We start from the raw sequence: 13618 nt of genomic DNA on the forward strand, positions 1-13618 counted from the left end.
TATGATTATACAATTATTGTATTAGATATCACAAGCAGTGCACTTACAGCTCAGCTGACTAGAGTGCAGATTTTTGGAGCAAGGACCATGAGCGCCTGCATTGGCGAATACCGGCGCTATATAAGACTTCAATGATGTCATATGCATTTTAAGATCGGTTCAATATGTTTGCTTAGCAGGCAATATTTTCTGCTCAGCAGCTCTATAATATTGGACCCTAGATACTGAGGTCTGTTTGAAGAAAATCTACAAATACATGTTGTTTTTCAAAAATCAGATTGAAATTAATTTACTCTTGGAAAACCCAACAGAGAACCATCTCTTGAAATATGTCACACCCAAGATAAATTAATGTTCATTTGCTTAACACATTTTCTTTGTTCATATCCGACACGAAACTTGACCAAAGAATGGTTTCTGTACACAGACAATCATAATTAAATAAATACATGCTGCAATTGAATACATTTTCCAGACAGTTTTATTCATAACATGTGAATTAATTAACCAAAATTTTATCAAAGAAAATGAACGACAAAGATGGTGACACATACACTGAGCATAATTTATTGTTATTCTCAACTGAAGATTTATGTGTAAAAAGTTGCAACATTAACTGTTTCTGTAGTCTAAATGGAATTCAGCACAGTTCCAAGGTGGACTTAATCGCATAGTTTTATGCAAATTTTTAAACATATAAGGATGTGTTTTATTTGAGTGTGTACAATTTGAAGCAAATGTTCTTTGACCAATTTGTTTCCCATGGCAAAAAGAACTGAATACAATGACATCATGTGGTACTCTTTATCAAAAAGCTCTGTATATTGTCTTCCATGATTCTTCACAACGTTCATTCCTAGTTAGGAAAATAATAACCCTTCAATAAAACAGAATAAAACAGACAAGGTATTCACATTTTGAGACCAACATGAACAAATGAACTGATGACATGGTTTAACCCTATCACTATCTGTGTACTCTCTTGCCCAACTAGCCTGTGCCACAAATTCCAAAGGATACTGTGAGACGAAGTCCACAGTTCACAAGCCATGTAGGCCATACAGGCTTAAGTATAATTTCTCATCCTGTTCCGCCCCACTTGGTCTAAGAGAACTCAGTATTTAACAGTGCCCTGACAAAGATCATGCGGTGTTCAAAGTTTGTGCCCCAGCTATCCAGCACAATTTTATTAAATCATGCAAGGGAAAAAAAGTTTAGTGAATAGAAAAATGGCACACTCTTAGACCAATGGGGGTTGGAACGAAACTCATTTTACAGAGGCATCTTTTCAATACACTGTATGGCCTTCATGGGGTTTCCTGAAAATACCAGCAGTATAAACAGAAGAAATCCATACCAGCATGGAAGGTATGATACTTTGTGGTACAAATGTATAAATTGTTGATACAATGAAGGCATTTAGGTTACCCTAGCCTGACAGTTGTTTACTTCCTTTCCAAAAGGAATCTGTTAAAACATGAAACAAATTAAGTTATCTTTCAAAACAACCAGCTCAAACGTTATCCAAAATCAACAAGTATTTTGTTGACTTTGAAGAATTCAGAACTGGCTAAACGTGTCAATGAAGCGTGTTCTTTGAGAGTCCAAACATTTCTAATCGCATGCGCAAATAGAAATGAATGAAATCTGAATAATTGTGTGTAAAAAGTTTAGCAACTCTACCCTTTCAACCTCAGACAGAGTGGCTATGAAAATGATGGCATGTATTTGTTGACGATAACTAGTCATCTGAAGCACCTATTGCTGTGGAGACTTACAGGTATTTTGTTCTTACAAATATTCTACATCATCAGTCCTTCTCGGCTAGTGCTGTTAAGTGGACATCAATCTCAGCGTCTGATAATGTCCTGTTGGGAAGAATATCCAAAGACAAGGAATCAGTAAAACATTTCTACAATTCTTTCAAACCTTGTTTGTATACCTCAAGATTATTTAAAAGACACGAGTACAGGATTAATAATTCAACAGTGAAAAACAAATATCAGATAAACAAATCATTGATTTGTTATCCAAAGCTTTCTTGGTCCATAGGCAAATCACTCAGGTGGGATCACACCCATAACCTTTGCATTGCGAGAGCAGATGTCTTACCACTCTACCACCGAGCTAGCCCATTGACTAGAGGCAGTTTGAGCGGCGGGTTTTTTTCGGAGTGAATAATTCGACTGCCTTGAGCAAGGCTAGCTGTGAAGCTGTTTGCTTAGAGACTAATAAATTTTTATTATCTTCTGTTGTGATCACTTACCTATATCGATGGTCATCCCGACTGACTACAGCCACTTCAATTTCTGATGGTTTGAAATCTGCTGATATGACTGACGACAAACATTTAATGGCAGTCTGAAAAAAATCAAGAAGAATGTTTCTCTTTGTTATAAACAGGCATGATATTAAGTCCCTAAACAAATGTACAATTCAATTCAATTCAATTTATTTATTTCATCACAGATTACAAGTAAAAAGTGAAAATTGTTTTCCCTGTGTGCACTAAAAAGATTCAAATTTGATACTTATAGAAAAACAAAAAACATTACATTTTAAAAACACAGAATTAATTACAAAAAATTTAGGAACATCTTATAGCCCCTTACGTGCCCCTGGTGGATGTTGATTTGGGTCGATAGACTAAATCAGTCAAGTGTAGCCCTCACCTTGATGTGGCTGCCTGTAGCCTTGTAATGCTCGGCGATCTCTCATAAAATAAATTAAAATTCCCATAAAGACCAATATTGAATGGGCAATATTTTTGAACGCATGAGGGCGCTCTCAATCACTTCCGGGGGTACATTCATTCATATCCAAAACAGTAAATAAAGATTGGAACACATTCAAGGTTGTAGCTAGCACGGTCGGAGCCGGTCGGCTATCACCGGCCCCAGCTTTTGCCGACCGGGATCCAACAAAAAATATCAAACTCCGACCGGAATAAATTTATGTAAAACTGTTTTAAATGCCATTGAAATAAGTGAAAAATAAAGAAAACAATCATGTAAAACTCCTAATTAGATGTGTATTTTATTTCTGTAAAAACAATCAAAACAGTTTTATCTCCAAAACCGCGATCTTCTCCGTGATTGTTGCTTAAAAATAAGCCGCTTGAATGCTGCGAGTTCATGGAGTACTAAAAAAAGCACGCACAATCTCCGGCGTGCGTGTAGTATCCATGATGCACAAAACCACACGGTAATACTCACACGGTCACCCACTGGTTCATGCAGCATGCACAGCACATAACACACACAGTCCGAGGTCCATCTTAACCAAGATTCCGCACGCTGTGATTGGCCATTGATGGCTGTTAATAAATCCATATTCATGATCTTCTTGGCTAGCCTTCTTCACAACACACGCTCACGAACGGAGTAAAGAATTGGCGAACGTTGTGCATCACGCCTGCAGACTGTATGCACAATGCACAGCCTTGGAGGAATTCAAGTAACATGGACAACTTCTGCCAACAGAGGGCATTGCGGGCCAAAGTTCATTGAATTATTTCTCAATGTGTGTTGTTGACCGATCGTTGATTCACGAAGATAGTGTTGCAAACGGAGATCAGAACATGTTCAAAACAAACAATTCTCAAACAACAAGTTCATTCAAATGGTTGTTGATAATTTAGGGCATAAATTAAGAGAAAAAGTCGTCCAATTTTAGGGACTTCACTTCCGTGTTTTGTTTAATATTTTTTTTTAGTTTCATTTTTTTTTGGTACCATACATGCAGCAGGCTAGTGAAAAAACCTGCGGGCGATCAAGAATTTTGGTTGACTCGCCCAGCGGGCGGTTGAAAACAAAGTTATTCTGATGGGCGGACAATACTGGTGGAGTCGTCGAAGTTGCATTACATTTTTATTTAGAATTTTATTTAGATGATTTTCCTGTCTACTAATACTTGTTGAAAAAAAAAATGAAATGACAAGAATCAATTTTTGAGTTTATTGAATGCACTTCATTGAGAAATTGTCAATGAATACAACTCAGTGAAACATGGCTTTTCTATTTTACTAATGTGCTCCTTTTTGAAATGGAATAGTCTAGATTTTGCGGTAGTGATCGGACATGTGTCCCGTCATCCTGTGTTTCTGAACTTGTCTCTCCACTCTGCATTGCCTTCTGATGAATATATGCAACTGCAAGCTTTTCAATTGATAAATTCAACACTCAAAAATTCTGCCTTTTGAGATGGGATTTAAATCGTAAACAGAATATTAAGTTTATTTATTTTACCCTAACATTTTACTTTAAAACTTAATAAGTATTTATTTTCTATGGCTCCCTGGACATGTTTTTTCCTTTGACAATGGCTATGTCAAGGCACAAATAGGCAAGAGAGAGCCTGGGGAACCCATCAAAGCTTAAACAAAACCTAAAAATCTTCAGCTTCCAAAGACGCTGCCCCTGTTGATCCCACCGGGCTGTGAGGCGCTACGCTGCCCCTACATGTACACCCACCCTCTCGACCATGCTCTCGACAAAATTAGCCGGCATCCAATTTGCCCTAGCTACAACCTTGAACACATTACCAAAACAGACACCTAATCCATCACAGACAATAAGACTTTTAAAGGAGCTGTTATAATCCACCTCTAAAGCAAATTGAAACTACGGCGCAACAAAAGTGACAGAAGGCCTACTAATTTGTGCAGGGCGAATCGCGGTATACCCCTGGAAGTGATAAAAAAAACGATTTATAGCGGCATAAAAAATAAGGCGCCTTTAATAAACCTTAAAGCTCACCTCCACTGTCTGATCATATGTCCAGTCCAGCTTCTTCTTGATCTTCTTCTCCAGGAAGCTGTTTGCTTCCGTCTGTTTAACACCTACGCTAGTCGCTTTGAAGCCGCAGTAGTAGCCGGCAGGATCAGTCTTGTAAACCTGAGGTCCGACCTCATCGTCCCAGCCGAGCAGAATCATACCTGGGGAGAAAAAGTCAAAGAGGAATGAGGAATAACTATAGTGATAAAATTTCTTAACTCACTGTGCACCTAGTTACACGTACTTTATTATCATTCTGGTAATGATACCAAGGATATCTCAATAGTGTAGCCTGAAAGCCACAGGAAACCTGTGACAAGGATGCTTGCTATGTGAACCAGAACCACCAGGGTTAACCCCTTCTCTTCCATGATAAGTTTATATTACGTGGGTTTGAATCCAGGCCTCGGGACACTAGTGTTGTTGAGCAAGGCACTTAATCATAATTGCTTCTCTCCAGCCAGGAGAACAAATTTGGTATCGGCAAGAGCTAGGGAGTAACCTGCGATGGACTGGCATCCTATCTGGGGGAATATAAATATTCTCAGTCGTTTAATGCTACGGTAACCAGATATAAACACCAACCTGATAAAAGACTTTACTCTATAGACGTCAATAAGCTTTTTTGAGGTATGGCGGCTGGATAGGAGTGTACTGTTTGGTTTGGGTGTATACACACAAATTTACCCAAACCTTATAGTGTTGTAGCATTGTATCTGTCATACCTATAAAAAGGCTTATAGAAGGTGGCTACTTACTACAACCAAGCGGTCTCATCTGAGCATTCTGTGTGTACACTTGGGAGATATCTGCGATTCGTTTACACAACATCTCCACTGGGATCTCATAACCAAACTTGTATTTGAAGTTTGCTGCTTCATAGCGAGCTCGGAGAACTTGAGACTTGCTGTCAGCTGTGGAGTTCAACAACCATGAAATGATTCAATTATCATATTAATATAAGACGCAAATATCGGGCTGGGTGGAATAACTGAAAATGCTCATGTTCAGGGTCAATTTCATAGAGCTGCTTAAGCACAAAAAGTAGATGAGTAAAACAAAAATATCAGAATAAGCACACCAGCCAAAATACCATGTCTTATGAATAATCTGTGACTGGTACCCGCTACCTATTTTTGCTTATAGCAGCTCTATGAAAACACCATACAACCAATCTGTAACTTTCTTAAAAATTTAGTATTCTGTTTCGTACCTATAAGGCCTGTCATAACGCATCCGATATGCTCTGTGATCCGAAACATGTGGGTGACTGTATCTGAATCAAGAAGCTTGTCCTGTACACAAAAATAAAGAAGAATTAGTCAGACAAGGAACAGGGGAGGCTCACAATATTTTCCACTTATTTTTCTAAACTATCCTTTCAGTGAACGATTTCCCTTGTATAGCACATCAACATAATACTCAATCAGCTGCTACTCAAATTTCATTTATTGCTTCTAAAAACTTTCACTGTGAACAAGCATGATTTTTATTCGTTCAAACTAAAGAAGGAAGAATATCATGCCTGACAATACATTCAGTCTAAATATTTTGCTTTGCAAAAATGCTTGTCGAATTCCTTTCTGCCTATAGATTGATTTTATCAATAATCAATTTGATCACTATTAGTGTCTGATAAGTTTTTAGACAGAATCTGAACAAGAAAAAAATATGTAACAACATTAACACCAAGTATGGGGAATGTTTAATGAGCAGAGAGATCACAAGGTAAACCTACCGGGACTTTCTTCTGGGTTACTGCTACAGCACAATCTGCTCCTTTGATGGCAACTGAGGTCATACCTCCCTGGTTAATTGCTTTAAAGGCATACTCTGTCAAAATATAAACAGAACATTTGAATCAAACTTCAATCAGGTCAGTAACTCTAAAATATACAATAGTGCGTATTGAATAATTGATTCCTACTGACCCTCAAGTCTTCTGACTATGCATTTATTCTAGTACTAGTAATATCAATTAAATATTGAAGAGAAATCAATATGAAATACTACATGTTTGCTAAATAAAAATTAATCAAATAGATAATAATTTGAATTTGGGGATTCAAATGTTCACACGTTGTCAAGAAAATTTGTTAACAAAATCAAATTCAGAAGTTATATAGAACAAAAAAACAAAGACTGATTTAATCTTAGTTGAAAGTGGTACAATTAATTGTGTTTCCTGACATATTATTAATAGTTTGTTTACATAAAAACAATATAACATTATACAATAAATATTAACAATCCCCATGCATTGTTTAACTTTCAAGAGCTTTCTTTGAAAAAGTTGCTTGCAAAGTTCCATACACTTTCTGACGCATACAACATTTCAACAATAAAAACAATAAAACGTACACTGAATTCCATTAAATACCTAGGCCATTAATCAAACAATATTATTATCTTTTTATATATTAAATAAAATAATCCTTGAAATTTAACATTTTATTTTGAAAAAATGTAACAAACATTTGTAGGCATAAAGGCCCCTAATAATTGTAAATTATAAATAAATTAATATCCCACAATTTTCAAATGTGAGTGATGAATTGTTTCATTTTTATCAATGTATTGTTAGCAAATCAAATCATGGAAAGTGTACAAAAACAAAATTATACACAAAACAGTGCAATTAGATTGTCCGGAAACTAGACCAACATTAATTTCGACCCCAAAAAGAGTTTGCGCTTTACTTACCAACTTGATATAACCTTCCCTCTGGTGAAAAGACTGTAATGAAACGGTCAAACCCTGCACTTGAACCTCGAGACATTCTTAAAAGTGGAAATTGGATTCCTTAAATTTACAGATTTTCAAGGAAAATTATTCCCTCGTTCGCCTGTCGTGTCGAGATGACAATGCGGAAAGTTGCCTTTTAGTAGACTGGCTCCCGCCCGTTAGTTTGTTAAACGAAAATGGTTTGTTGTCCAGACTTATCTTCAACTTAACTACAGAGGGCGTCCTAATTGAAATTTTTAGATTCGCGTTTCAAAATTTTCACTGATGTCAATTTCTGGAGGAAGCTAGAAAGTTTCTAGCCAAGAAGTCCTTTGATATTTTGGTAATTGAGCACCACAAACGTGTCAGTTGAAAATGGAGGATAAACCTCAGATAATCTCCTACATTCAGAAGAGTTTAAACTTCACGTTATTCGACACGAGATGGATTCCGTGCAGTGCTCGTTTCGTTGTGCTTGGCAACCACCCACGCCAGACTGGAGTCATGCAAGTCTATGGGATGTCATCAGAGGGAGATGTTACTCTGCAACATGAGGTCAAGTCTAAATGTTCTCAAAGTTTAAACACGATTAAGTATCATCAGAGACCAACTAGATATATGGGGTGTGGGGTGGGGGTAGCCCCACTTGTGTGGCCAAGGATAGCTGAATCCTTAAGCCATCCTTGGCCACACAAGTGGGGCTAGGGTGGGGGGAATCTTACTAATAATGGGTAATGAGTAATAATTCCTTATTTAAAACTGTTGTTTACTTTTCTTTTGTCTTTGCCTTTACTTTCTGTCTGTTCTTTCTTCTTTATTTATTACAGTGCTAACACACATCGGTGTATGGGTAAAAATAACCAAAATTAATATTCTTTATCCCCGATGTAAATTTAACATCTCTTATTCCTTATTTATTTAATTAGGCTTTATTCTATTTCTAGTACAGCCTTCATCATAATCACCATACTTGATAGTTGCATTGCCAGTCACACTGGGGCGAACCCCTTCTCTTTCCATAAGTTTGTACTGGGATCTTTTAATGTGCGTTGATAGTTTTTATTAATAACATACGGGTAACGGGACCTACTTACTACATACATACAGCTTCACATCTCGTCCAAACTATAGGACGAAGCAATGCCAAGGGGAATTGTTAAGTGTCTTGCCTGAGGACACAAGTCTTCGTGCCACAACCGAGACTCGAACCCACACTCTGCTGATCAGATACAGCAGAGCCTGAGTTCCGTGCTCTAATACCGCCATGCCCCGACACGTCCTCCCCCTTTCCCCCACAGCTAGCCTCCTGTGTAGTCTGCCTCACTCACTAATTAATTTCCCTCTCCCCACCTTTGAACTTGTCCTTTTTGTGTTTCTTACTTCTGTGGAGAAGATTCATAAGTGGGAGATTACTAGTTCAGATAAGAACTTGTCTTAGAAACTCTGAATGTTTTGTTTATAATGCTGCTAGTAGGTAGACTAAAGAAATGAGAGACTATCGAGTTCAAATAATAACTTGTCCTCTAAGTTTCTGTTCAGTGTGTATGTACTAATACTTTGAACATCATGCTTTTCTTTCACAACAGACTGAAAAGAAAGAGGCCTTCCGTTGCGGTACCTTTGGTGCATCTAACATCAAGCAAAGACACCTCGCTACGGGAGATTTCGTCGGAAACATGAGAATATGGTAAGAAAACAAACCTTATTATTAAAAAAACATAATATATTATAAAACCAGTGTCTGATCATTGAGCTGCTGAAAATGACTTAATAGGCCTAATCACTCAAATAGCATCTTTTACTTAGCAAAATGCTACACAAAATGCCTAAAACTTGTTTAGTCCAAATATTTTGCTTTCCAAAATGCTGGATGAAATCTTTCCCCGTTTGCTGCTTCCTATCCTTCTGAAAGTCTTATTACCCATATAAAGTTGACATATTCATGTGATTTGTTCTCCCATTTTTTCTGCCTCCAATTGTTTTGTTTCCATATCATTAATTTCTTACTCGATTGTTCAGAGCAAAGGATTTGATTTTGAGGGGTTTGTTTTTCTTCCACCAGGGATTTAGAGAAGACTGAGATGCCAGTGTATTCAACCAAGGCTCATTCAGAGATCATAAATTGCATTGATGGTGTAGGAGGTCTAGGCATCGGGGAAGGAGCACCAGAAATAGTCACTGGAAGCAGAGATGGTACGCCTACTATCATAGTTGTTCAATTTTTGCTTTGTCTTATTGAACTAGTGAAAAAGCTGTTGGTCTTGTGAAATAGCAAGCTATCTGGTCTCACTGACTAGTCACTTAAAATGTAAAATCCTGCAATAAGTAGAGCTATATAAAGCTATTTTGAGATATGGTGGACACAATATAATTGCATTGTTTGGTTTTGGTAAATCTGCCTATAATCCAAACCAAGCAGTAGTGTATTCGTATGGTGTTCGCAATTCCTCAAAAAGGCTAATTGCCCAAGGTGCTTCAACCAGACCAGTACACTGGAGAAGTCACCAGCTGTGACAATAGAATTTGCGCCACTGTTGGAAGAGATAAGGTTCTCAACCTTGGTCAGTTTCTGCAGTGTTAAGCTGTGGCACTGATACAGAAACACTACAGAAACAATGACAGGAAAGTGTTACATGGGTAACTTCACCAGTACGGAATATCATAGGAGACTTTGAGGCACCTTTTGAATAGGCACCTGTTCAGGAGGGTTGAAGAGCATTATAAGGCATGAAATAATGATCAGAGAATCAAACCAGCAGGGAAGAGGACCTCTGGAAACTAAGACCCCTGGAAACCAGGGCATTTTAATAACCTAAACTGTACTTGCATATCTTGTGAAGGTGCTGTGAAAGTATGGGATCCAAGACAGAAAGATGAGCCAGTTGTTAACATGCAACCAGCTGAAGGAGAAGCCAAAAGAGATTGCTGGACTGTGGCATTTGGTAAGTTATTCTAATGATTATAAAAGTACACATCGATGTAGTTTTTGTTTGTTACTGCCAGTTTTTTTTCAGAAATAGACTGAAAACCATTGATTGAAGTTCACTGTTAAGTTTAATATGAATGTCTTTTGAAGACTATGCTTAAAGTAAGTACACACTACTAACTTGCTCAAGTTGTGACCATTGTATCGTCATTCAAACTGAAATTTATTATTTGATGTTTAATTCTGTCAGGCCATGCTCATAACGAGTCAGACAGATGTATTGCAGCTGGTTATGATAATGGAGACATCAAGCTCTTTGATTTACGAAACATGAGCCTTCGCTGGGAGACCAACATTAAGAATGGGGTAAGTATCTTCTACATTCATGTGGTGTTAACAAATACTAACTTCATGATTATTAATAATAACAATTTTAATGGTTATACCCAGGCATAATATTTGTCCTACTTTAGTCTGGTTTCTTGACTTTTTGGGCCTCCAAAAAATCTGAAATATTTTGATTAAATAGCCTGTAATTTCTGTTAGAGTCTACATGTACACTGTAGGTCAGCCCTTGACCTCACTGAAATCTGCCTACTTTTTTCCCAAGGACCAAATACCATACAGCTTGTATATGCAAAACTTTAAAGCACTGCAGTCATGAATACATGTTTGTTGCAGGTGTTTGGAATTGGACTGTGGTGTGAGAGTCAATGCAAGAAAAAAATTCAGGGGCATTTCCCAGTGAGGGGTTCACTGCAATTGCTCTAAAGCGCTTTATAAGAACAGGGTATTGTTACTTTTTTTTCTTTCAGGTGTGTTCAATTGAGTTTGACAGGAAGGACATCGTAATGAATAAACTGGTTGCAACGACATTGGAATCCACTTACCACGTCTTTGACTTACGTACTCAGCATCCCACTAAAGGATTTGCATCGCTCAAAGAAAGCGTAAGTTTGCAATTTTGAAGCCTACAAACTCCATCTCTGGTTTCCCAAATATCAAGTTCAAAAGTTTTGAGATTGTTGTTAGAAAAGGAGCTATAATCATAATAATTTAATTGTTAAAGACTACCGATGACAGTGCATTCATTTTGAAAAAAAAATAAGTCACATAATAATTTAATGAATGCTAAGAAACCACTCTCCAAAAAAAGAAAACACCAAATACCCCCTCCAAAAAAAGTCCCCCCCCCCCAAAAAAAAGGCATGTGGTTAACGCACTCTTCACCAACTCATCATTAAATGATATTTGTTTATAGTAATAAAAAATAAATGATCCCTTTTCAAGGTTGTGTCTCGTTCATAGCATAGTTCCGTGTTAAATTATATTTTAATTGCAGGCTCACAAATCCACAATCTGGATGGTAAGACATCTCCCTCAGAACCGTGACCTCTTCATGACCCTAGGTGGGTCAGGCTCACTGCATCTCTGGAAATAGTAAGTCACTTGTTTTGCTGGTGTCAATCTAGTACCTTGGAATTTTATTGAATTTGTGTCAAATAATAGACACCACCAGGGCTCAATTTCAAAGAACTGCTTAAAACCCTTTTAACTATAAAGCTTACATATATGGCTACATTTATATCAAATCGTTTATCTGCCACAAGGTTTCCGAAAATGTTGAGTTTAATTTAATATTTTGTTTATTCCATTGGTCACGGATGACCTATTTTTACAGAGTCGAGTTGAAAGGGTCCAGCAGAAAAAGTAGATAATCATAACAAAATTACACCTAGGAGAATAAGGTCACTGCATCCAAACTACTATGTCACAAGTATAATCTTTGACTGATATCCTGCCCATTTCTGCTTAGCAGAAAATTGTTAAGCAATATATTTTCTGCTGAAACAGGACTACATTTATATTTTAACCATTTGGCAAGGCAAAAGACTTGGACATCATTATTGTCCAGTTGCTTTGTATTCTTGCAGTCAAGAATAGTGATCTACTAACGTCAATCTTTGTTTTGTATCCACTTCATTCAATCAGTTCATATCCAACGAGTCGAGTACAAGAAGACGCAAATGGTGTTGAGATGGGAGTCATTGGATCTGTGAGCCTATTGCAGAACATCACGCTGTCTTCACAGCCAATCTGTGGTTTTGATTGGAGTGCCGACAAGGAGGGTGTCTGCGTGTGTACGTCATTCGATCAGATGCTGAGGGTGCTACTCGTCACAAAACTCAACAGGGTTTAAGTTGGTGGAGTACACTTCAGGAGCGATGTGGAAGAGACTAGAAATATTGATTTCAAGCCAAATACTTTAAACTCCACACCGCTATTTTACCTTAGTGTGATGGGTTTGGGACGCCTTAGCAAAGTCACTCATGCCTGGTATGGGTCCAAGTATATCAGACTTCAAATGTTTTTGGGTGCTACTGGAGTAATTTTTTTTTTTTTTGAGGAAAAACTTCATGATCCAGCCCATTATTTGTTCCCCATGTTGGGGTTCCAGGCGCCACATGTAGCAGGGGGTCCCCGGCAGACATCCATATCCAAATACACTAAATGTTTCCGTACTTGGATATTGGTACCTTCTTTGTTGGAACAAAGTGCTCTGGGCTGCCAGCCACCTGCCTTTAAATTTACCTGGGGTTTTGTGGTAAGAAGAGTAGATTGTCACAATTATTCTGGATTATTTTCTTTTAATGAGAACATGGAATCCCTAGAATACAATCTAAAGAGCATCATGAATTGTTACTGTGAGACAACATTATATCTTTGCATTAAAAATTCCTTATGTTTCTCCTTGAAGATTGACTAAATATGCAGTCATAAAGAGGTTCTGCTTATAAAGAGTACATTATGAAGTCACAAATCCCATTTCTACTTTGCGTTTCTTCGTTTTGCTGTCCTCTTAAATAACAACATTCCTGTTATAAAGAGGTGATTTGGTCAGTTCCAGCGTCCTTTATATAATGAGATTCAACGGCACTGGATTATTTTTTTTCAAATTCTCTTGTTTCTATTTTGTTTGTGTGTGTTTTAGATATGTTTAAGTGAAGTTTTTAAGAAGCAGTGCCTTTATGCATACATTGCATACCTGAGTGCACTGATATTTTGGTTTGATGTACATGTATTTGTTATTTTCTATGTATAAACTGTACAGAGTGCTATAACAGTAAATAATAATAAAAAAAAGAAAACAAATATGGACCGTTGCTTTTGTATTTTCTGTACATTTTATTAG

At 37.3% G+C, this 13618-nt stretch overlaps 2 protein-coding genes across 2 annotated transcripts; one reads left to right on the top strand and one right to left on the bottom strand.

Annotated features, from left to right (window-relative positions):
- Positions 1–463: 463 nt before the first annotated feature.
- On the bottom strand, positions 464–7669 carry LOC139947339 (proteasome subunit alpha type-6-like). The gene is made up of 7 exons (XM_071945239.1): positions 7479–7669; positions 6514–6608; positions 5989–6070; positions 5534–5689; positions 4758–4936; positions 2267–2361; positions 464–1868 (listed from the first exon to the last, which is right to left on the bottom strand). The coding sequence occupies exons 1-7, from the start codon at positions 7552–7554 to the stop codon at positions 1811–1813; spliced, it is 741 nt and encodes a 246-aa protein (XP_071801340.1). The 5' UTR covers positions 7555–7669; the 3' UTR covers positions 464–1810.
- A 61-nt stretch (positions 7670–7730) lies between these two features.
- Positions 7731–13582, top strand: LOC139947328 (dynein axonemal assembly factor 10-like). The gene is made up of 8 exons (XM_071945227.1): positions 7731–8054; positions 9086–9186; positions 9562–9692; positions 10340–10441; positions 10676–10791; positions 11241–11375; positions 11768–11865; positions 12418–13582. Exons 1-8 carry the CDS (start codon positions 7875–7877, stop codon positions 12623–12625), a joined length of 1071 nt encoding a protein of 356 aa, XP_071801328.1. The 5' UTR covers positions 7731–7874; the 3' UTR covers positions 12626–13582.
- The last annotated feature ends 36 nt before the right edge of the window (positions 13583–13618 follow it).

Source organism: Asterias amurensis, chromosome 1, assembly GCF_032118995.1.
Source record: "Asterias amurensis chromosome 1, ASM3211899v1".
Taxonomy (NCBI): domain Eukaryota; kingdom Metazoa; phylum Echinodermata; class Asteroidea; order Forcipulatida; family Asteriidae; genus Asterias; species Asterias amurensis.